We start from the raw sequence: 25,895 nt of genomic DNA on the forward strand, positions 1-25,895 counted from the left end.
CTCTGCGGAGTGCTCTGGTTTATTTAGGAGCCCTGATCTCCGAGGAAGAAGGCGGTGGTCGCTTCGAGCAGGACGCGCCCTGTACAGTGCCAGCTGGGGAAGAGGGGTAATAAGCTGCGGCTCTCGGGCTTCTCCCTCTGGGGGAGTTGGTTCTAGCCAAGGCCGCGTGGGGGAGGGGAGGAAACGAAGTGCAGGCCTGGGGACGCGGAGGCTGCTTCCTTCGTCTTTGGTTGGGGCGGAGGAGCGTGATCGGCGCCGCGGTTACGGAGGGCGGCCGGGCGCCGGCCTCGACCGGTGGCCTTTTCGTCTCGTGGTGGAGTTTGTGACGGGTAGAGGGGCAGATTGTACGTCTTCCTGATGAACGTGTGGTCGGCGAGGGCAAGGGGCTTGGGTACTGCATTGGCCTTTGGCGGCCTCCTCTTGGATGGGGGTAAGGAGGATCCTCCGGAACCCTGCGGGCCGGGAGTGTCACGAGTGAGGTATTTAGTGAGCGCCGAGTGGAGGGCGGGGAGGGTTGGGACTCCGCCAGCCCGGTCTCCAGTTGAAGGGACTTTGCCAGCCCTTAGTTGCGGTGAAGATTTGGTCATTGATCTCTCCATTTCTTGACTGTCGTGTTACTTTGGGAGTTTTGTATCGTGGGAAATTGTATGTCCTTCAAATTGAAATAGTTGATGGTATATATGTAAAACGGACCTGTTGGCCTAAAAGTGAAAATCTGGAAGGCATCAGTTGTAGATATTCTCTCATTTTGATGGAACTGCGTAGTGAAGATGAACACGTACGGAGAAGCACCATAAAATACTACAATTTTTTTTTCCCCTACGTGCACATGTAGATAGTAATAAATGGGGGAAAATCTGTCCTGGTAGTGGATTCGTCACGACTAGTGTCGTTTGGCACTACTGAGAGTAAATGTGCCAAAGTGAAATTGAATTTAGTAAGTTTTTTTTTTTTTTTTCGGACTCTAGGTTTGTTTTGTAAATATTTTAAACTTCCCCGTACTCCTTTCTCACTTTTCTGTCAAGAGCTAAGGTAAGGTTAAAAATGAATTTTTGACTTAAAAACCAAATAGTATACTTTTATTAACAAGGCAAACACATGGTGTAGTTAGATTTTTCAAGAGGATAAACATGTTGTTTCAGGAATGAGGATCAGTATTTCATTTACAGCTCTACAGCCTCTTGTGAAACAGTTGTGTCTGAGGGATTTAGAGTCAGAAGATCTGGGTTTGGGTCTTAATTTTGCCATAATTATTTAACCTGTGTTTTCTTAGAAACATAGCACTTTTCTTTGAGTTGAGATGGGAATTAGATTAGGTGAGGTAGCTGATAGTAGTCTAACACCTAGGGGGAGTAATGCTCTGGGAATGAATTTTTAATGGATATAAAACAATTGGAATTGATACCTGAAGTCCAGTTGTTTATATTCTGGTCAGAATAACCTTAAAATTTTACTCTGCCTGTGGTACCCCTTCCCTCCAATAATGTAAGTTCCATACTACAAATGTTTTTAGATAAGAACTTTTAAAACTTTTCCTTTGCTGTAAATTTTTACCACAGATGTAAGCTTGTAAGCATGGTCTTGACTTTTTTCCAAAGTTGCATGCGGGGTCAGATGTCTTGAGTAAGAATGATTAAAAATTCCTACTTACTTAAATACAGGTGATTACTTTTTTGCTGCACTGGCAAGAGAGCTTATTTTCCAAGATAAAGCACAGAGATTCCTTTATATAGATACACACCTATGTTCTACATGAAGATGTCAGGTAATCAACTGACACGTCATCCATGGCTCTTGTACAGCCTATTTTTAATGAGCTCCATATCCATTTCACACAACTCTTCATCTCGTGTATGTTTAGGAGTTGCCCATGTTTTAAAATTTTAGGAAAATAATAGTGCAGAATTATCAAATTATGTGAAACATTTTTTGATAATTTGTTATTGATTGTATTCTGGCTACTAGACCAAGGCTTCATGTTACAAGAATGCACTTGACACAGCATCTGCCTTCCACAACTCACAGTTCAGTCATGAGACTAATGTATAAACAACTACTGCTGTTATCACAGTCTAAGAACATGGTAGTACTGTGGGAGCACAAAAATTGACCAGAGGTTCAGTCTTTGGGGAAATTTTTTACAGGAACTATTGCTTGAACTGAGATGTTAAGAGGACTAGCAGTTTGATAGGAAATTGCAAAGTCATGGTATGGTATTTTGTTTTAGGAATGGACAATTTGTTCCCATAATTGCAACAAATTAGAAGGTGACATGAAAGACCTACTGTTTCAGAAAGTGCTCTATGCTGTGGGAATGGAGAGTTATTGCGTCTGTAAGCCCAGTAAAAATGATTTTTAGATTATCTTTACTGACAGCATCCTTCTGTTACTGCAGATAATTAAGTGCCAGTAATGAAGAACAATGGGAAATGCACAAGTGGAATGCAGACTGAAATGCTTGTGTTAAACCTTATTTTTTTAAGCAACAAATTTAACTTAACTAGTGAATGTTTTAGCTCTTAAATTTAAGAGAAGTAACTGATCACATTAGGATTACAACATAAAATAAGTAGATTTTGAATTATTGTAAGATCTATTTGAAATCACTAAAGCAAAATTCTGTTGTAATGATTTGTAATAACAAATTATTTTATAGAGACTCTATCTTTAATACAATTGCTAATAGTAAGATGAACCCAAGGGTGGGTACAAAATTCTAATTTGAGCATGGCTGGGGTTTAATTTTCATTGATCTTAACTTTTCTATTCTGGTCTGAACTCATGTGGTCAAAACTGGTTTTTCTTGCTCTCACATACATTTCTTTGTAGCTCTACCAGTTTAACTACATGTTGAACATCTGGTTTTGAAATCACCTACTGCTCTACACCCAGTTTTGTCAACAGGTTTAGAAGAGGGCAAATTTTGAACCTTAAAAGCTAGGTTCTCACCTTTTATAGGGATCTTTGCACTTAAAGTGTTTCTCCCCTTCCAGAAAAAAAACCTTAACGTGGTGTCCACTCTGAATGAAGATTCAAACTTGACATTTACAGATTAAGTATACTTCAGAGGAGAACAGATTGCCTTATAAAGTAGCATAGACTTAATAGTCATATTTTCTCGTGAAGACATTAAACATTTTTTTCTGATTATTATTTCAGGCATGGGTATATCTTTGTTTTAAGGATCTGTCATCTAAAAACTCAGAGGCTTGGGGCTCCTGGGTGGTTCAGTGGGTTAAAGCCTCTGCCTTCAGCTGAGAGCATGATCCCAAGGGTCCTGGGATTGAACCTCACATTGGGCTCTCTGCTCAGCGGGGAGCCTGCTTCCCCTCCAACCCCCAGCCTCTCGGCCTACTTGTGATCTCTGTCAAATAAATAAAATCTTTAAAATTAAAAAACAAAAACAAAAACGCAGAGGCAGTTTTTAAGAAGACTCTCTGTCTTCTAACATAGCTTCCACATCTCCATATTCACTAGGATCAATAAAACACTTGCATTTCCCATTTAAGTATGTATCTGTTTTTTCCTCCAGAAGCAGATTTTTTAAAGAAAAGGCTATACCAAATAGAGGTAAATAATGGAATTATGTTCACAATTCTGAAAGACTAGTGGCTATTAGAATATATAAGTATTTTGTGTGGTAACTCTGGCCTTTCATGCCATGAATTTATTTTATAGTAGTATTGTGCTCTTGGTAATTCACTAACTTAAGCTCCCTTAGATGTTTGACAAATTCTGAAATAGAATCCAATTTTTCACAGAATCTGGGTACATAAAGATACTTTGTAGAAACATTAAAACTAGGGTGAGTTATGAAACTTTATTGCTTCATAGGAAACCACCTCAAAACCTAGTGGATTAAAACTGCTGTTTACTATTACAATTCTGTGTACCAGTTAATCAGTTCTGTTGGTTTTGCCAGGGTTCACCCATGTAACAGCATTCAGCTGTAGGATTTCTCAGACTGGAAAGGCCAAGATGGTGTTACTCACATGTCTGATGGTTGGTATTGGTTGACATTTAGGCTTTACTCCATGTGGCCTACTGACACGTGGGTCCCAAGACAGCATTCCAAGAGAGTGAAAGTGGAAGTTATAAGACTTTTACAGCCTTTCAGATCATACAGTGTCACTTAACACTGCATTCTCTTAGTCAAAATAAATGTCACAAGACTAGTTCATATTCAAGGGGTGGGGAAAAGTAAGATTTTACCTCCAGCAACATCACAGTATAAAGAGGTATGTGTACTTGGGAGAAATTTGGAGCCCTGTTTTGTAATTTACCACAAGTTGCTTAGAACAGTTTTCAGTACAGGCAGTCTTACAGATGTCCTGATTGGGAATTGATTTAAAATGGAGGATGATAAAATAGATTATAAGATAGGTCAGATGTTGATAATTGTTGGAGACTGTTGATTGGTACATGGAGGTTTATTACTGTTTCTAGCATATGTTTGAAATTTTTTTTTTAAAGATTTTATTTATTTATTTGACAGAGATCACAAGTAGGCAGAGAGGCAGGCAGAGAGAGAGAGAGAGAGGAGGAAACAGGCTACTTGCTGAGCAGAGAGCCCGATGCGGGACTCGATCCCAGGACCCTGAGATCATGACCTGAGCCGAAGGCAGCGGCTTAACCCACTGAGCCACCCAGGCGCCCAATGTTTGAAATTTTTAATAGTAAATTTTTTAAGGCTTACTTGGGTATTTGAAACATTTTTGTGAGTGATTTTAACCTATTTAATATTTACTAGAATAGTACCTCTTTGTTTAATATTTATTTCTTTTGTGGTATGTGGATACTAAAGAGGGTAGACCAGTAGTACTGCAACTTAGGGAATTATTAGAAGTTCTTTATAGGGCGCCTGGGTGGCTCAGTGGGTTAAGCCGCTGCCATCGGCTCAGGTCATGATCTCAGGGTCCTGGGATCGAGTCCCGCATGGGGCTCTCTGCTCAGCAGGGAGCCTGCTTCCCTCTCTCTCTCTCTCTGCCTACTTGTGATCTCTCTCTGTCAAATAAATAAATAAAATCTTAAAAAAAAAAAAAGGAGTTCTTTATAAATTTTATTAGAAGTTATTGAGAAAACGTGTCTTTTCATTTGCAAATAACTGTTTCCCTTAATTATAAAAGAAAAAGCAGGGGTGCCTGGGTGGCTCAGTGGGTTGAAGCCTCTGCTTTCGGCTCAGGTCATGATCCCAGGGTCCTGGAATCCAGGCCCGCATTGGGCTCTGCTCAGCAGGGAGCCTGCTTCCTACTCTCTCTGCCAGCCTGTCTGCCTACTTGTGATCTTTGTCGAATAAATAAATAAAATCTTAAAAAAAAAAAAAAAGAAGACCAAGCACATTAAAGAAATTTTGGAAAACTGAATATAAAACAGAAAACAAAACCCAACCAGAGACAATAAAATGTTAATAATGCTTATTTTTCCCAATTTTTTTCATACACTTAAATAGTCAAGGTATTTTTTTAGATAATAATCCTCCCATAATAAATCTGAATGACTTTAAAAAATCTTTTTACTATGTGTTAAAGACAATTTTTAAAAAGATTTTATTTATTTTAGGGAGGGAGAAAGCGCAGGGATGGGAAGGTGGGGGAGCAGAGGGAGAGGGACAAGCCGACTCTGTGCTTAGTGCAGAGCCCTATGTCGGGTTCAATCCCAGGACCCTGTGATCTTCACCCAAGCTGAAATTAAGAGTGGAATGCTTAACTGACCCGAGCCACCCAGGCCCAGCAAGACAATGTCTACTAAACTGTATGAAAGTCTTTAATGGTGATAGCATTGCCTAATAGTAGCGAGTATTTGCTGAATACAATACTGTGTGCCAGCAAAGTTCATAATACACCTTTGAAGTTGGTACTATCATTATCACTATCTTGTAGGTGAATAAATATTAGAGAAATTAAGCCTAGAGTCATACGAAGTAAAGGACAGATCTCATAGCTTGATGGCATTCTTAACTGTTTTTTGCAAATAGAAATGGGCTGGTGTGCTAAAAATTGTGCAATGCTTAATTTATCTTTCCTGGCCTCAGTTTCATATTTATTTCTGTTAGTTAAATTAATTAATTAAAGGGAAGGTCTTAAGTGTGGCCATACTATTTGTTACTGTAGATGGGCCTGGGGCCTGTTTTGTTAGTCTGGTTGTTTGGTTTATGACTACTGTGTGATTCTTGACAGATCCTGACCAACACTGTTTAATGGAAGAGAGTGGTCTAGAGAGTAACGGGAAAGGATACACGTTGTTTGAGAGATCCCCTTATAAGCAGAATTAGCAAAAAAACTTAACATTGTGCTTTCATTTTTCTGATCTTAGGAATTAATAAGCTTTCTAAATTTGGTAACCAGAAATCCAAGTCATACTTCTTAATCTGTGGTAGTATCCGAAAAAAGCTTTACTGTTATGTAGGGAAATATGTAGAACTCCTTTAGTCTTAAGCGTTTCCTTATACTGCCTGAAGCTTTTCAGTTCACTTTTTCATAGTGCCCCAGATCTACTCATTAGGCATAATCAGTGGATAGTGACCTCCTTAGGCTGACCATACAGAAAGGGACAGTGAAATCAGAAGGCATGGAAGTAGCATAGGTGTATGGGTAGATAATGTGAGTGAGTGAAAATCTGTTATCACCTCAGCTTGCTCTCTGTTTTCAAAACTGTTTCCACCATGCTTCTAGACCTCTTCTGTGTACTTCAGACTGTTTCTTTAAAACTCATGCTTCTCTGTGTTCTACTCTGTGAATTCCCTGCCAAAAAAGAAAAAAATGTTTGGTTTTCATCAGTATTCTGAATAATTCCTCCCCACCCCCATAGATTTCTTTTTTATTTGACATACTGAATCTGCTTTCTTTCTTTCTTTCCTTTTTTTTAAAAAAAAAATTTTATTTGTTTGTCAGAGACGGTGGGGGGGTGTGTGAGGGAGAGGCAGAAGAAGCAGGCTCCCTGCTGAGCAGCAAGCCCTATGCAGAACTCTATCCCAGAATGCTGGATTATGACCTGAGTGGAAGGCAGATGCTTAACCTACTGAGCCACCCAGAATCTGCTTTCTGTTTACTTTTGGGACCTCATTAATTTGCCTCAGAGCCAGTATATTTCTTCCTAATAACCTGTCCTTAATTGGGGACAAACTCGGAATTTTTTTTCTTTGTTTTTAGCTGTTGGTATCTCAAAATCTTGACTAGTTTCTGAGCCTATAGCCTGTAACATTAGGTTGTTCCCCATTATTCCACAAAGGTAGTAAAATTAGTTACTAAAACTTTATTCTAAGAAATGCAGGAATACGTATATGAATCTGTTATTAAGGTTAGGCAAAACTAGATAAATGTTTCATTTTCGAAAACACTGTTTGTCAGGAATATTATTTCTGGGGTCCTAAAGGAAAAAAATAATATTAGTGGTGGTAAAATTAAAAAAAATTAGTGGTGGTAAAAGCTTCAGAACCATTACCTTGTTAAAGTATAAACTCCTGAGCTAAGGACCCGAGATTGCCTTTATAATATGGGTCTGATTTTATGTATTCATTCCCTTCAGAGACCTTTCTGTTTCTCTCTCCCCTTCTATGCCTTCAGTTTTACTCTGACGCTCAGATTGTTTTATTTTTTCCACTTCTTTAACATGCTTTAGCAAGTTTATGCCTTATTCCTTTTTCTATTTTTATTCTTCAAAGGTCATCTCAGATGTAACTTCCCCTGAAGTCTTTTGCATCTGGAACTTTGGCTATTCCCAGTCAGTGCTCCCATGGCATTTTCATGTTTTTGTTGTTTATAAATGAAATTTTCATAGGATTAAGAAACAGGAAAAAGGGGCGCCTGGGTGGCTCAGTGGGTTAAAGCCTCTGACTTGGCTCAGGTCGTGATCCCAGAGTCCTGGGATCAAGCCCCACGTTGGGCGCTCTGCTCCGCAGGGAGCCTGCTTCCTCCCCTGTCTCTCTGCCTACTTGTGATTTCTCTCTCTCTGTCAAAAAAAAAAAAAAAAAATCTAAAAAAAGAAACAGGAAAAAATAAAATAAATACAGTGGTGTATCTGATGTAGAAATTGGTATAATTGCTAATTCTCTTTGGTAATTATTTTAGTTGGGCTTTCTAACTCTGATCCTTTTGTCAGTTTTGAAAAAAATTTCAGGCAGTATCTCTTCAATTTTTTTCTCTGCCCTGGTCCTTCCCTTCTGTAAATCCAACTAAATGTACAGTAGACTTCCTTATTCTTCTCTCAGTGTCTCTTAAGCCCTCCCTTCTGTATTTATTGCCATCTGTTCTTCCATGCTTCATTCTGGATAGTTTTTTTTTTAGCTTATTTCCCCTAGTTCTTCAGTTTTGCTTACTTTATTGTTAAATGGATCAATTTTTCCATTTTGCTGACATTGGGGCCATATTTATGTAGTTCTGTTGACTCTTGTCTCTTGGCAGTGGGTTCATTTTTTTCCTTATATTTTTGTGTGTCTGGTAATTTTTGGTTAGTAAGTTTAAAAAAAAAAAGTAGAGGCTGAAATAAATAATATTTAAGCCTGGATATAGACATACTCTACTTCTGTCAAATTGTGTACTGTGATGGGTTGAGTTGGTGTCGACTAGTTGAGCCAGGCTTAAACTTTATCATCACTTTATTTACCTTCAGAGTTCTTCAGTACTAGACTGCCATTATTTAGTGCTTAGTGTGAGGCTGGGGTACCGGAGGATATCTTACAGTAGTATTCTTTTTTACAGTAGTATTATTTTACTATCCTCAACTTCCTGCGGGCCCTACGCATCTTACTATAAAGAAGGTTTTTGTCTCTCTCTCTCCCCCTGGCTGTTGTAACTTCCTCAGCAGTAGGCTGTCTTTGTTTCTTATTTGAAGCTAAAGCTCATGGTAAAAGGGGGTGTTCTCAGTTCTGTATATCTTTCTTTGGTCTTAGGATGGCTCTCTGTGCCTGGTCCTCAGAGGTGGGGCTGTCTCAAATTTCTGTTCTACCTGCCTCTTGGAGTCCAGAGTGCATGCAGTCCCCTGCCATCCCTCCGCTCCCCTTCCCCAAAAGCAACTAATCTCTGCCTTGTATTGATGGAAGATCTTGGGCAAGCATTCATAGCCCTTCCTCAGTGGCCACAGACCTTTTGCCTTGTATTAGCATAGAGTCTGTGCTGGAAGTGGGTTTCATACCTTCTTTCCTAGCCACAGCCAATCCCGCCTTGTACTCTTGCAGGTTCTGAAGCATGGCTAACCTTCTTCAAGTTCCCTTTTCTTAAGCATAGGCAGGCCCTGCATGATCATACTATAGAGAATGAAGTTTTCAGCTCTTCTGTTTGTCCTCATTCTTTCTTACGAGTTCTCAATGGAGGCCTTTGGAAAAGACTCAAACTTGTGTCGAGGCTCCCAGAGTTCCTAAACTGTCTCACACTAGCAAATATTTACCTTTCAGTATTTAAGAATTTGATCAGTTTTGGCTGTTTCTTATCAGCCTTTCTGTGGCCACCTTTATTTCTTCTTGTGGAGGGGCTTACCTTCTTTGTTGTTCAACTCATCTGTTGCCTTGTGGCCTCCACTCTGGTAGACTCGAGAAAAGTGATTTAATAGATTATCTGGCTTACCGTTATGTTAGGAGTTAGAGTGATGTTCTCTTATATTTTTCTATGCATTAAGCAGAGAGGGGAATATTTAAGCCCAATTTTTGTTTGTTTTGTTTTGCTTGAAAATACTCAAGCAAAGTTGGGAGACTAGTAAAAAATCAGTATGCACATAGACATGCCTTATGCATGTCTTGGACTTTGATTTCTTATGCAAGACTGGTAAAATTAAAATTTAAACTTTCTAGAAATTACAAGTGCTTCCAGGGCAGAAGTGGCTTTTGTATTTTCATATCTCTTAGAATGCCGTTTTCCCTTCATTACTGACCTAGTAATTCTTGTCAGTAAGCCTTCATTGCTTTTAAGAGGATGGTCTTTATATTTTAATCCAACATTTTTCATTGTTTTAAGGAAGGAGTGCTTTGAGTAATCTGCTATCAAGAGCTTCTGGTCCTTGGGGCACCTGGATGGCTCAGTGGGTTGAGCCTCTGCCTTCAGCTCGGGTCATGGTCCCAGGGTTGTGGGATCGAGCCCCACATCGGGCTCTCTGCTCAGTGGGGAGCTTTCTTCCCCCTCTCTCTCTCTGCCTGCCTGTCCACCTACTTGTAATCTCTCTCTGTCAATAAATAAATAAAATCTTTAGGGAAAAAAAAAACTTCAGGTTCTTTTGCATAGCATTTTGTATATCTCTGTTATTTGTATCACAGTACTTATGTACTTGCTTATTTTTATTCCATTCCCTCTACCCCTGAAATACGAGTTTTAGGAGATAGGTTTTATTATTATATTTGTAGAATTCAGCACCCCACCTGGTATTGAAAGTACTCACTAACTTTTAAAAGTTTTTTTATTTTTTTGTTCTTGTTCTTGTTGTTTTCATTTTTTTGGTGGTAATTGGACATTAGGTGGAAACAGTAGGTTAGAGTTTTGGATGCTGGGCCAAAGAATTTAGATTTTTTCTATAGGTAAGTACTAGGAAAAAAAGTTTGATTGGACATGACATCATTGCTAGTAGAATGATATAAAAAAGATAAAAATGTGAGTTCAGTTTAGATAGAGCCTAGCATGGTATTATTAAAGACTAACTATGTTGGTTTACCCACAGTAGCCCTGGTATCCAAGTAAAGTCTTCCTGAAAACATTGTAAAATTCAGCTTTAATTTGTTTGTATTCCAGTATAAGTTGTGATACAGTTTTTCAGTTGCACTTAATATGTGATTATGAGATACTAATAATTGCAGATAACATCAGGCACAGAATTACAGAATTTTACATGTCAGTTGATGATAGAGAATTCCTTTAGGCTTTTTATCTGAACTGAGAGGAGGCTTAAGGCAAAATTATTTCCACAGTATAGATTTGAATTGTGCTGTTTATAGGTAGAACACTTTTTTTGTCTGAAGATCCTTTATAATATTTAGCAGTTTCACTGGAAAACATGAACTTGTTTTAAAGAGTGCTTCAGAGATTTTCAGGAAGCCCAGTAGAATGAAATTATCTTTAGGTGGGGAAGAAGTGCCAGTTTTCCTAGTAGGTAACAAGTCACAGGTTTATGAGATGAACAGACTACATAAATTGTAAAGTTGGTATGAATATCTCTTTTCCATTCCTGTTGCTTATGACAGTCATTTTTAAAATGCCTCAAGGTGAGGAAGGTATTCTTAACAGGCAGGGTAAAATCACAACCACTTAGGTAAACTAGTAGCTCAATATCTGCTCCAGAGAATTTTTACCCAAGTGACCTCATTTCCAAAGCCGACAAGTTCAGTGGAAGTCTCAAAGATTGATCAAAAGTTTTTTTTTTTTTTTAAAGATTTTTTATTTATTAATTTGACAGAGAGAAATCACAAGTAGATGGAGAGGCAGGCAGAGAGAGAGAGGGAGGCAGGCAGAGAGAGAGAGGGGAGCAGGCTCCCTGCCGAGCAGAGAGCCCGATGCGGGACTCGATCCCAGGACCCTGAGATCATGACCTGAGCCGAAGGCAGCGGCTTAACCCACTGAGCCACCCAGGCGCCCCTGATCAAAAGATTTTTGTAGCTCATTCTCTTCTTCCCATGTTCCAAGTCTGAAGAATGGAAAATCAGCCCCTGGGAGCCATCAGTGCCTCAGTTTACTCAGATATGTTGATAAGGAACAAGAACAACTAATTCCATCAGGTGGACCCTTGATGCCTAGAACTTGCATGAGGCTTAAAGAGAATACAAATGGTGTTGTAGAAATTTCGCAGCATCATGAATGCTGTATACAACTTCAGTGAGAAGGCATGGCAGAAAATCCCATTCCCTTCTGCTCAAGCTCATGTTGCACTGTCCTATGTGACTTACAAAACACAAGTGCAAGGGTACGTACGTGGCTCAGTTGGTTAAGCATCCAACTCTTGGTTTCGACTCATGAGTTGAGTATGGAGGCTACTTAAGATTCTTGCTCTCCCTCTCACTTCCCCCCTGACTCCCAAAATAAGAAAAATTAAAAAGTAAACCACAAGTTCAAGGATGAAATTATCAAGAATTTCAGGATGTCAGGAGCGAGCTTTCAGTCAAGTGCAGGGTCTTGTCCTGCATATGTCACACACCTATGAAGCCAGCCAGTTCATCTAATTACCAAATAACTGTCTAACTCAAGAATCACATCTTAAGAAATTTAGATTTAAAGGCATACAGTGTTAGAAAAACAAAAACTATTATTCTAACCATTGAGGCAAGATTACTTAGGAACTGTTTTGTACTGTACTCTTTAAGTCTTGGTTAAAAGTATTAAGCTTCAAATACCTTTTTCTGATAGTTCTTATTCGTTTCTTTTACAGCACTTAGAACAATTTGTGTGGTTGGTTTGTTCGCTGCCTGACTACAGTATTTTCCTAGTCATTATCTAAGTGTTTACATTCAGCACTGTCCTCTCATCTCTTCATGTTCAGTATTAATGTACTAAACATGTAGGCTTGAAAAGATGTCTCCATAGTACTCTGTAAGTTTGGTAGCAGTCTTTCAAGGACTGCACATTTTATTTTTTTTCTACAGTTTTTTTGTGCTTTTGACCTACAACTTATGCAACCAAATTATATAAGTTTTCTGGTAACACCTACATTGTCAGAATTCAATCAGTTTATGTAGAGGAGTTTCCAAAAATAGTTTCATAGAGTATAAATTCTGTATCTCAGAGGACTCTGCCTCTTTGCCTTCTCCCAAGAGATTATTTTGAGCAGATTTCCTACTAGGTTAGTTTCATTCTGCAAGTAAGTCTGCAAGTAAAAATTGAGTATAAATACAAAGTAAACTATAAGGTATGATTAAGAAGCGTAAATGTTATAGAACCATCCTTAGGCCTGTATCTCTTAAAAAACATTTTGTCTTTCTGTTAATACCCTCATCACAAATAGTCCCTTGTTTATGCCAAATAGTATCCATAGGAGTCTCCCCCAACCACTCTCCGAAACTTTGCTTTCATTATTCAGTCCTGCTGCTGTCTGGATCTTATCCTTCCTACCTACCTTTGGAACTCTTTCCTGGGTTCTGTGTCTGGACTTGCCTTTCTTAACTGTTTCCTGGGTTCCATGTCTGTTTCTTTCATTCTTTATACTCTCAATTTTGTAGGACATACTCTTCATTGATCTTCCTTTGATATTTGTCTTGTTTTTTGATCTTTTTAAAAGATCTTACATGTCTGAAAATGTGTCCTATTCTCCACCTCACATTTAATTGTTAGATTGGAATTCAAGGGTAAACATTTTTCTCAGTACTATAGGCATTGCTTCATTGTCTTAAGAGTTTTTACAGTTGTCATTAAGAAGCCAGGGCAAGATCTTCTCTTCTTTTTTGGTGTTATAAAATTTCAAGGTGTTAAATTGTGCTTAGTGTTGGTCTTTTTTTTCTTTGATCCTGCTGGGTTCTCTAGAGCTCTTCCAATGTGGAGATTTGTATCCTTCAGTCCTGGAAGGGTTCTTTTATTTCTTTAGTAGTTTTCGTTTTCTTTCCATTTTCTTTATTCTCTACTAACCATGGCTAAAGTAAGATGATAATTCCCCTGGGTAATTCTCTTATTTTAAAGTTGTATTTTCTACTTCTGAGAGGTTTCCTCAATTTATTCCCAATAATTATGTTGAATCTCATTGTATCACCATTTTCAAAAAGAGTATCCCATTTTCAATGTCCACAAGCTTTTTATTATACTCCAGTTGTTTTCTTAAGCACCCTGTTATTTTATGAATGGATGTCTGTTGATCTCTGAGGGTAGTAGTTAGCTATTTTCCCCAAATTTTCTTTATGTTCCTTTTTTTCCTTTTTTAAATCCTGGTCTTTCATATCAGAGGATTTGATTGGATACTTAGTAATCCTTAATGTTTATCTTTTTGAAGGAAATGGTAAAAAAAAACAGTAGAAAACTCTTGGTGACTAGTGGACTTTGCTGTGGGGGAGGATGTTCCTGTGGCAGTCTAGCTTGGTAATTGGGAGCAGTCCAAATACCAGTGTCCAGAAATCTTTGTCCATGTTTTTGTTTGGTGATCCAAGAGTAAAATCCCTTAATTTTATGGCAACATTGTAGAAATAGGGTTGGGAAAAGTTCTCAGGTCTCAACATTGAACATACAGATTTTATTTTTCACACTTAGTCCTGCAGATTTGATTATATACTTGGGTGGGATGGATTACATCTGAAATACTTATTCTGGAGAGAATAAATACTTTTGGAAGATTGAAGCTAGGGGAAGAATTCGTTGGTTTACTGTTTGAACTACATATTTGATTTCAACTCACTTTTAACGCCATGCATCTTCTCTTTTATGGTGGTTTCTGGTACCCTCAGGCTGCTTTTTTGTGTGCTAAGGCCAAATGCTTTGCTTCTAGTTTCTACCTCTAAGGGCCTAGGGTGTAGTTTTATCTTCTCTGTTTAATTATTGTGCCTTTACTCTTCCTTTGGATTTCCAAATACACATTGAAATCTCTTGCCTTCTGTGGCCCCCTTTGGATTCATTACCTATCGTTTTATCAGGGTTTTAGAAAGGGGCAAAACAGGTACATAAGGATAATCTCTTGTGTTTTAACTGGAAGTTCTAAACTGACCTTTTTTGATAAGCTTGCTTTGATTTAGTCATATTCATTGTAACTTTTACTGTGGTTTGTCATTAGGTGGACATTTTTAGTGGAATAATTTTAATTGATAATGAGTTTGTGTTCTACATCTTTTTCATGTTTGTTGTGTATCTCCTGCTGCAATATAGACCATATGTTTTAGTGTTTTTTTCCTCTTTTCAGTCTCTTTTCTGTTATTGCCTGATACCATGTTTTTAAAGTAAATATCATAACGAAAGGAAATTCTTTTGTAGTAACTTTTAAGGTAGAAAGTTGTGATTGATCCAGAGTTGGTGAGTTAATGAGGTTCCATGCCAAAAATAGATTAGGTATTTTTACTTTAAATGTTTAAATTTGAATTTTTTTTTCCTTTTTCTTTTGTGGGGAGTAAGGGTGGATGGTTGGGGTGGGAGGGACAGAGGGAGAGGAACAGAGAGAATCTCAGCAGGCTCCATGCTCAGTGCAGGGCCTGATAAAGGGCTCCATCTCACAATCCTGAGTTCATGACCCGAGCGTAAATCAAAATGCAGATGCCTAACTGTCTTGAGCCGCTGAGGAGCCACTGAGGTGCCGCTGAATTTGAATGTTTTAATAAAGCACATACGCCTTATCCAAGTGGCATATCAGATAAGCGCCTCTGTTTGTAGTTACTTTAATGTCATCCACTACCAGAATAAGAAGGAAATTTTTGACCCTTCTTGAAAGTGGGTAGGGAAAAGTTGAAGAGATTATTGTGATTTTTAAAATTTTTTTGATTATAAAAAGTAATGTCTTCATGGCAGCACTATTTGTAATAGCCTAAAATTGGAAACAGTTCGATGTCCATCTGCAATACAATGGACAAATAATTTATGTGTATTGATAACAATGAAATACTATATAAACAAGTTAGAGTGAACTTATTACAGCTACATGCTACAATACAATGAATCTCACAAATACAACTTTGAGCAAATAAAACCAGACATAAGAGAGTACATGTTCTATCATTTCTTTCATATACGCACAGGTGTCCACCCCTATCCAAAAGTAAGAGTATTTCTTTGAAACCTTTTGTAGGCTAGAATGATGTAAAGTGAAGAAGCAGTTATTAGTTTATATGGGAAAACTTTCTGAGTTTTCCCAGACCCAAAAAATATCTCCTCTCAGACTTTTCTGTTACTGTACACCACATTGTGCAAATTGATGCACAGTACACATTGAGATAAAGCACAGAAGCTTGCAGTTTAAAGTTATGGCGGCTTGATGCTAAGATGAGGAGTGTAGTTCCTGGGGAAGGAGGTTGGTGTTGGCACTTGCTACTCAGGGTATACACTGCCTCAGTGCTGCAAAACAAATGTTGAATGCTGTTTTTTCACTTTCCGTTCCCTTTTTATAAAAGCAAAAATTCTCTCTGGATTTCTTTCGCTTAGCAAAAGCAGATACTATATATAGGTCTTTCATAAAAGTGACAGGGCATAATGTGAACTTTTGAAAAGTGGGAGGTACCTGTATATTTAAAAGATTACACATAGCTATTGTGACTCTTGGTCTAGGTTGAGGAATGTTTACTAAAGAAAACTTAGAAATTCTCACTTTTGAAAAAGGGAAATAAAACAAATTATAGCATAACTTAGAGTGTCTTAAAGTATGTACAGAATAGAAGCACACAAAGAAAAATGATGAGTGTTTTCATACTATGACTAGGAATTGAATGGGGAATGTACAGAGTTTCGATGTGTGTACAAACTCTGTGAAAGTGTATTGTGATAGGGGAGTGCAAATAGTATAGCTAATGCTCATGGTGTGAGTATTAAGCACTAATAATAGGTAAGGATAGCAAGACAGTCAAGAACAAATTTGTGTTGGATTCCATAGAGACAAAATTGAGTAAGGAAAAGAGCCCAGGCTTTGGAAACAACCTCAGTTCTTCATCCCTCTTTTATCAGTTTGCTTCATTTTATGGACAGTGGGAAGCCTTTGATGGACTTTAGACTTCTGCCTTAGAGAAGACAGGGTGTTGATAGTCTCATAATTCACCATGTCTGATATAGTTAATTTGCATGGTTAATTCTTGATTCGAGCTAATGATTAAGGAGGATTAAGAATCTAAGGTTTGCGTGTTTTTCCAAAGGCAGTTATTCAAAATTTGCATTTCACAGGAAACCTCAAGAATGGATTCTAAACCGTCAAGGATTCCAAGAAGAATTTCAGTCCAACCCCCCACCTCTTTAAGTGCTAGGATGATGTCTGGAAGCAGAGGGAATAATTTAAATGATACCTATCACTCAAGAGACTCTTCATTTAGACTGGATTCTGAATATCAGGTAACATCTTAATTTGGAATATATGTACATAGTTTCTTTGAAAATACGTGGGGCCATATGGTTTTTAGATTTTAGGAAAGTAATGAGTATAATTAATAAGATGCTCAGATGGATCTGAGGCATCCTGTAATAAAATACATTAATATATCCACAGGAAAATGAATGATTATTCACACCAAGTAGCAAAAACTCAGTGTTTTTAGTCTTTGTGGATTTCAAAATTATGAAGGAGGCATTGTGGTCTTAATGTAAATCATTATGCTTTATTTCAAAGACTTGGAAACCCATTTACTTAAAAACATAAGTATCAGTTTAAGTATAAATTTGACTGCATTAAACAATGTGGATGACTTGGTCAAAGGATAGAAAGTGCATCCTTTCTTAACATTGTACGTATTCATCTGTCTTTTTCTCTGCATGTACAAGGCAACAGTGGAGTAATGATTGTTAAGGGTTTTTTTTAGTATGGCTTCCAAATATTTTGCTTTTAGTGGCAGGTGATTATTAAATTGACAGACTGTCTTTTGTGAAGATGTATTACTAACAATCTTTTAGACATACTTTGGGACTTTATTTTCATGGTTAATCTAATGAGTTTGCAGATTCATAATCTACATTAGCTACTCTTATATATTAGTTTTCCTTTGGATTGATAGCACTTAGGGTTTTGAAATGGTTTATTAGTTATACTAACTGTTATACATATAACAGTTATGTTATAAACATAACAATTGTAAAAAAAACAGTATAAATCTCAGAAGCATGATTTCTAGGTTTAATTCAATTCCTATTGTTCATCTTTCAAATTTCAGGTTATTGCATTGTTGACTAAAAAGCTAATTAAATCATATGTGATGTGGACAAGTCTGATGTTAGGTAACTTGAATCTTAAGAGAATCCTTTAGTGAGAATTTTCATTTACGCATTTATAAATGTATATAACATGTGATATTCTACATGACAGTCATTTTTAAATGTTTCTATGCAGTAATAAGCATATTACAAAATACTCAGAGGAAAAAAATTCCCTAAAATGCATATATCACATACTTCCTCATTTTCTATGAACTATTACTGAGTCTTTTTTTTTTAATTTTTAATATTTTATTAACATATAATGTATTATTAGCCCCAGGAGTACAGGTCTGTGAATCGCCAGGTTTACACACTTCACAGCACTCACCATAGCACATACCTTCTGCAGTTTACTGAGTCATTTTAAGTGCTGGTTGATAATGTATGTATTTTTTTTAATTCTGTTGATTGACAAAAGGACACTTGCCAGAGGTACAGAATCATGAGACTATCCTGTAGAAAAGTTCTGGGTTACATGATTATGACTTATTAAGAGCAAAGATTGGTTTTTTTCCCCCTGTATTGTCTCCATAAAAAATTTGTCTGTAGATCTTTTTCTAATTTTTTTCACAGAGCTTTTTAGTGAGGAGCAGACTCTGAAACCAGACTGTACTGCCTGGGTTGGAGTCCTGTTCCACTACTTACTGTGTGAATGTGGGCAAGTTTCTTTATTACGTCTTTGTTATTTTCTGTATTAGGTTGTTAGTGTTAGATGAATTATTACACTGAATGAGAATACTGGCTGTCACATGATATACTATATAAAGTTCGCTATTACATTTGTTTTTATTATAATTAATTACATTAGCTGCTAAAAGTCTTAGCTGTATTTAGAAAATTTATTGACATTCACTTTAAAAGACAAGTATTTTCAAGGCTATTTCTTCCAGCTTTTTCTTAAAGTCCTAGATTACTTTAAAAATCTCGGTTTTCATTGTGAAAGTTAAACAAGTACAAGCATAAAAAACCACTTGATGTCTTTTACTGATTCTTAAGATAAATCAGCATTGGAGTTTTTCTTAATGTTTTTCAGTTGCTTTAAATGGCATCCAATTTTTTTTAATGGATTATAGGAACATTTCCAGTCTTAAATCGGTTACTTCTAGCTTGCTTTGCTCTTTAGTTTTGATTTAAAAACAGACTTCTGTGTTCTTGTTCAAATTATTTTATATCTGTTTCTTCTTTTTACGTGGTTTTCACGTGGCTTTTATTAAGCTTTTTTATTAAGCTTTTCACGTGGTTTTATTAAGATTTACTGAAAGAAATAACACATTAAAGCACCTAAAACAACTCTGCCTGGAACTTAGTAAGATGTGTCTGTTTATAATAATGATGATTGTGATTGCTATTGTTATCATTTCCCGACTTTATATTGGCTTAAATGGGTATTTTTAAGGTATAGTATAGTATGTTGTCAGAATATTAAAATTACATATGACATATTTAGTTTTATATAATATTCTTAATACTACTTAACAAAATGTATGTTTAATGAATGAGAACTTTAAATATCAAAGGGAATTTTTTTTTTTTAATCGCTGTTTTCTCACAGCTGTTTGCAATATAACACTCCCCTTCTCTCTGAAGCTTCAGAAATGAGGGTCAGGACTAGGCATGCTCAATTTCAGTTATGTTAAGGATTAAATAATAGGGAAATACTTTATATAGTGCTTAATATTTTCTGGAACATTTTTTGCTTTTAATTTTAGTTAAATAGGATAATACTTGTGTCATTTTGAAGATAGGATCTGAAATCTGGGAAGAGAAGTGGTTTCCTTCAGTCACATGATTAGTATATAAGTGCCTGAGTTTAAGAATCTAAGACTTACGGATAGCATCGTTTTTTTGGGAAAATACAGATTCTAAGTTCCGAACAGTTAATTTTCTGAAGATCTTTTGGTTCTCAGCCATTTGTAAGCTGGGCTGCCTCTGTTATTAATCCTGCTGGTATTTCTGTTGCTTCATCTTGGAAGTTTTTGTTAAAATTTGAATGGTTGAATACTATGATCATCTTCTCTCTTTGTGAGCAGTAAGTAGAATTTTAAATATTGTTTAAAAGAGAATTTAATTCCTTTAATTCATATTGTTAAAAGTAAAAATTTGGGAGCATTCTGTGAATATGTAATTGTTTATATAACTTTCATGTATATTTCTATAACTCAGTTTAAGAGCTGCTAATCCTGTTACACTTTTCCTTTCTTGCTTTGAGATTAATTACTTTTAATAAGAAATAATGAGAAGCTTTTTATTTATGTGTTTTTGAGTTTGTAGATCAACTTACAGAGCTCAGTACTATTTGCATATTTTACATACTATATTATGTCAAAGATTAAAAGAACCGATAGTCATTAACATGTTTACTACAGGGTTAGCTTCCAAGGAACTAAATACATGCATGCATACATATAAATAAAATTAGATAAGAAAATTAGAATAGTTTTTAAATGGTATCAAGAAAAATACAGATAATGTACTGAGTAGGTCAAATTTATAATACTGATAAGCATTTATAAGCCCTGCAGTGTTTTAGAGTTAACTCTGGACTTTTGTTTTGGGTATCAGGAACGTCACAGGAAAATAGAATCAGATCTATAAGGTGTTTTGTTCATAAGAAAAACCCAGTTCCTCCAAGAAAGCAGTGCTTGACAGTTTGGTCTGAAAGGGGACAGTGAATGATACAGTGAACATTGTCTTCAGTGTAATATTAAAATTATTAGTATATTGCTAGTTTACTCAACTTGTTTCTTGGTAAATCTCAGCGTAAGCAAAGGACCTGATGCCAAAGTGTACAGCTCAGTGAAAAACAGTTCTTTCAAGAAACAGTAGAGTGATCTGAATACCAATTTTCTGGTAGTCTTCATTTATTTATTGGGGAGTTTTGAGTAATGAATGGACTCCAGATCCTTCTCTCTTGTGTATGTATAAGGTTTCTTACCTGGATTTGGGCATGAGTGAATTCATAAATCTTAAAATCCACTAATGTCTTTTTCTTTTTTTTTTTTAATGAGAATTGAAAAGACTACTCATTCTGAAGAGAAAGTAGAAAATAGGACTTCAAATTTAGTGTGGCAGTGGATGCTCTAGCATGTGAATATTCAGAAGAGGTCAAAGTTCCATGGTGTTGCCTATGGCTAGATAATTTAGGTCTGGAAAATTTTTGAAGCTGGGATTAGCAGTCATCACAGTCACAGCATTGACTCATTGAAATGAGCCAAAGAATAGCATTTCATTCTGGATTTGCCTCTGTTACTGTGTATTAAATGATTTCCAAATGATTAAGCATTGTCCAGTGGGTAGCATTGGTTGTATTTTCAGTAATTGTTAAGGTTCTTTTTTTAAGAATAGCTTTATTGAGTTAAAGGTCACATACCATATGACTCACCCATTTAAAGTGTACAGTTTGGTGGTTTTCAGTACATTCACAGAGTTGTGCAAATCACTACCATGGTCAATTTTTAAACCTTTTTATCACCTCAGGAAAAAACTCCAGAATCTTTAACTATCACTGCACTGCCCCTCCCTCTCAGCACTAAACAGCCAGTAGTCTGCTTTGTCTCCGGAGAATTCCCTATGTTGGACTTCCATTTACATTGGTAGAAACATACACTACAGTCTTTTGTATTAGCTTTTTTCACTTAACGTGCTTTCAAGGTTCATCTGTGTTATAGCATATATGAGTACCGTATTCCTTTCTACAGATGAACATAGTCCATTGAATTGGGTATACCTTTTTTATGGGTGCATAATCCATTTTTTGGGTATATCACATTTTGTTTATCCATTCATCCATTGATAAGATATTTGTGTTTCCTTCCTTTGGCTATTATGACTAATAGTGCTGTAAATACTTACATGCAGTTTTTATATGCAGTCTTACATTTTCAGTTACTTCAGGTTTATACCTAAAAGTAGAATCGTTCAGTCACGTCATATAACTTTGTGTTCAGTTAATTGAGGAGCTGCCAGACTATTTTCCAAAACTAGCTAGGCCATTTTATATTCCTACCAGCAGTTCTGTGAGGGGGTTCTGATCTTGCCACATCCTCGCTTACATTTATCTTTACATTTTGATTCTAGCCATCCTGTCATGGGTTTGAAATGTCTCATTGCAGCTTTGATTTAGATTTCCTTGATAACTTGTGGTTTTAGAGCATCTTTTCATGTGCTAATTAGCTACTTTTATATCTCCGAAGAAATGTCTATTCAGATCCTTTGCTTATCTTTAAATTGGGCTATTTGTTGCTTTATCATTGAGTTGTAAAAAAAATTTTCATTTTAAATTCCACTTTTTCATTACTGGTATATGGGAAAGTGATTGCTTTTTTTTAATATATTAACCTTGTGTCCTGCAACATTACTCTGATCCTTTATTGGTTCTACAATGGATTTTGTTGTTATTGTTGATTCTGTGAGATTTTCTACATAGAGGGGGGCCTCTGCAAATAAAGATAGTTTTATGTCTTCCCAATCTGTGTACATTTTATTTCCTTTTCTTGCATTATGCATTACTTAGAACTTCCAGTGCAATGTTATAAAGGAGTGGTATAAAGAAGAACCAAGTAAGCCCAAAGTTAGTAGAATAATGGAAATTAAAAAGATCAGAAGGTAAATTAAATAGAGACTAAAAGAGAATAGAAAAGATAGGTGAAACTAAGAGCTGGTTTTTTTGTTTTGTTTTGAAGCTAAATAAAATAGACTAACCTTTAGCTGGGTTCACTGAGAGAAGAGGAGAATTCAAAATCAGAAATGAAATAAACGATACCATAAAAATAAAAAGGATCCTAAGGGACTTCTGTGAACAGTTATATTCCAAAAACTGAACAACCTATAGAAATAAATTCCTGGTAACACACAACCCACTAAACCTGAATCATGAAGAAATAGAAAATCTGAACATATCACTAATGAGTAAGGAGATTAAATCAGTAGTAGATAATAATAATTTTTTTACTATTTAACCTGTAACCCATGATACCATGATCTGAGCTGAAACGAAGAGTCAAATGTTCAACTGACTGAGCCCCCCTGGTGCCTCTTTTTGGTTTTTATGGAAGCTTCATTACAGAGTCAAATTGACTAAATCATTGGCCATTGGCTTCAGCCCTTCCCTTTCTGTTCCCTGGAGGTTGAGGAAACTGGTATATGGGAGGTATATGGGAGGTAGGACTGAAATCTTTCTTTCCCTAAAAAAAAAAAAAAAAATAGAAAAGAAAAATTCTTAGTTTATTTAATTGTTAAAATAATTTAGAATGGTAAAAAGGAAATGATTCAGACCAAAGATACTTGAACAGTGAACCAAATTGATAGAAGCCAAAAAAGATTTTGGTTTTGAACTTAAGCCAGCAGAAATACTGGTCAGAACCTTTATTTTTCCTTTCCATATATTGATATTAACAAGCATTTTGTTTCTGGGATGACATAATAGGCTGCATTTTAGAATTATGAGTCATGAAAATTGTTTTCTGAACAGTGAGTGTATCTTTTTTCTCATCAATAGCCAATGCCTGAAAACTGGGTTGACTTTAGACCTTTTGTTCATTTCTCACTGTGTCTCTAAATTTGATGAGTTTTTGTCTTAGAGTTACTGTCTTCCCATTACTAGTGTCACAAGGACTATTTCCTGCTATTTCAGTGACTTCATGGTTGATTTTCTTTCTGTTCATTTCATTTTTTTCATCTCCCACAATGCTCTAAGGATCTTTCTAAGAAGTAGTGGATCTGATGGTATTTTCCTCATTCAGTTTTTCCCAAAGTTATATTTACACAGTTTGTCTGGTCCATGCAAAACAAGAAAAATAAGGAAAAGATTTTGTACAAGTGAAGTTTATTCACTTAAAAATCTCTTTTTTATTTTGTTAAATCCATCATGTTTTGGGAGCATTTAAAATGCCCCTCTTAAAAACTGGGGATGGGATTAGATGGCATTTGCTAATTTTGATTTACTTGTCAAAAGTGGCAATTCTTGGGGCTCCTGGGTGGCTCAGTGGGTTAAAGCCTCTGCCTTCGGCTCAGGTCATGATCCCAGGGTCCTGGGATCAAGCCCGCATTGGGCTCTCTGCTCGGCGGGGAGACTGCCTCTGCCCACCCCCACCCCCCGCCTGCCTCTCTGCCTACGTAAGATTTCTGTCTGTTAAATAAATAAATAAATCTTTTTTTTAAAAAAAAAAGTGGCAATTCTTTCTAAATTACACATTAAAACAGTTTTTATTTTGGTCTCCAAACTTCAAAGGTCTTAGAATCACTGGCCTGTAGCATATGGTACCTAATAACCCTATGGCACATGTGATGGTTTGGTTTTGAAATACTTAATGAATTTCACCTCTTATGCTACTCCAGTTGGTTGGTTGAAGACACATTCCGTTAGCAAAATACCTTCTATGCAAGGGATGAATGAAATCCTGATCTGGTCCACTCCTCCTTATTCAGCTTTGCAGCTTCTGCTTTTCCATGTGTGCAAGGTTCATTCTGTAGAGTTACCATGAACTAATGTAGTTCCCTGAAAACATGCTGTATGCTTCTTGTAATTGAAGCATAAAAGAAAAAGACACTTTCAGCAGTTATGGTTGAAATACTGTGTTCTTCTTACAACCTACATTTTTAAGGTAATGAACTAATCCTTAACCTTTTTATGCCTTATATTGAATAAATTGCTTAACCAATTAAAGAAATTACGCGGGAGTAAAATAGTTTGTACATTCTAAGTGATTTTTGTGTTATGGATCGTTTGTGTGTATATACTTACATATTAAAGGAGAAAAATTTGAGCTAAGAGTTTTAATACGTACTGTGTTTAATATGTACTCATTTATCCGTTTCTTGCTTCACTGGTAAAAAAATTTTCAGGTCAGAATTTTTTTTTAAATATCGTTTATTAGTGATGTATGAAGCGGGGAGCATACTTCTTCTGCCTGCTGCTCCCGCATTTGCTCAGTCTCTCTCTTTCTGACAGATAAAAAAATAAAATCTTTAAAAAAGAAAACAGAAAAATCTTGTTTTTATAGTAGTTTCCCTAATAAGTTTATATAATAGTATTCTTCTGCTGTTCTGTTCACTTTTAGGACTAGGAAACCAGTTCCACAGGAGTTGGAAATAGTAAACCAAGATAACAGAATGATTGTAAGATTTTTGCTCTTCAGTTTTTCCTGACCAGCTGTTTATATATACAGTTACATGGAAGAATTAATCTAAATCAGATTGATAACCCAGCAACGTCCAATTACAGTATAAAGTAAAGGGACACATTGGTAGAAAGGAACAAAAACTACAAAAAACCTACATAGTAGAAAAATTTGTGCTTATGAAGAATGAATGAAATTGGGGATTAAATTTAATAGACCGAAAGCAAGCATTCTGTTCTTTCATCAAAACTTTTTTTTTTTAACTTACAGTCTACGTCAGCATCAGCATCTGCATCACCATTTCAGTCTACATGGTATAGTGAATCTGAGATAACTCAGGGAGCACGATCAAGATCACAAAACCAGCAACGGGATCATGATTCAAAAAGACCTAAACTTTCCTGCACAAACTGTACATCTACCTCAGTTGGGAGAAATATTGGACATGGTTTAAATGCAGTGTCAGGTAAAAATTAAATCTGTTTAAGAGTCACTATATATACATTTTGGACTAAAGCCCTTTTTCTAAGACATAGTGGTATTAAGCAAGTAGAACACATGTAAGATAGTGGGTCAGATGTAGTCGAGTTTCCCAGGTCTTACCTTAAGTTAGTGCTACAACTGAAATAAACTCTTTCATTCTGGATTTTTATTCTAAATTTGATGCAAATATCCTACACAAACAGGATTAGCATATTTTGGTTAATTAGAATAGCTGATATGTCTGATAATTGAATTGGTAAAAGTGACCTGTATTTTGCTGGTTATTTTGAGAAGTCAGTTTTTTAATTGTTATACTAGGAAAGCCAATTTTACTGATAAATATATTAATATTTCCTAACCTAAGCTTATCTTTTGTAAATGTTGTAGTCTATACTTACTTTTCCAAAACAGAAATTCTTTAAACAAAAATAGTTGGTATTCTAGTAGGAGTTCTGTATAAGGATTCTGAAAGAATTCTAGCCATCTAACTAGCTATATGGCTATAAGTCAGTTAACCATTATGGAATTTAGATGT

At 36.2% G+C, this 25,895-nt stretch overlaps 1 protein-coding gene across 16 annotated transcripts in view; it reads left to right on the plus strand.

Annotated features, from left to right (window-relative positions):
- The window catches only part of MARCHF7 (membrane associated ring-CH-type finger 7), a 48,002-nt gene continuing 22,107 nt past the window's right edge, over positions 1-25,895 (plus strand). For 15 of the 16 annotated variants that reach the window (XR_004288732.1, XR_004288730.1, XR_004288731.1 and 12 more), the window contains exons 1-3: positions 1-106; positions 16,740-16,904; positions 25,148-25,343. Coding sequence is in view for 13 of the 16 variants with exons in the window: in XM_032355693.1 (XP_032211584.1) it covers positions 16,752-16,904; positions 25,148-25,343 (349 nt within the window). In the remaining 3 variants the exon portion in view is untranslated. Of the gene's footprint in view, positions 107-380; positions 480-16,739; positions 16,905-25,147; positions 25,344-25,895 lie in introns of those variants that run through there. The other variant, XM_032355694.1, reaches the window with a different exon arrangement.

Source organism: Mustela erminea, chromosome 8 (genome assembly GCF_009829155.1).
Source record: "Mustela erminea isolate mMusErm1 chromosome 8, mMusErm1.Pri, whole genome shotgun sequence".
In the NCBI taxonomy this organism is placed as follows: domain Eukaryota; kingdom Metazoa; phylum Chordata; class Mammalia; order Carnivora; family Mustelidae; genus Mustela; species Mustela erminea.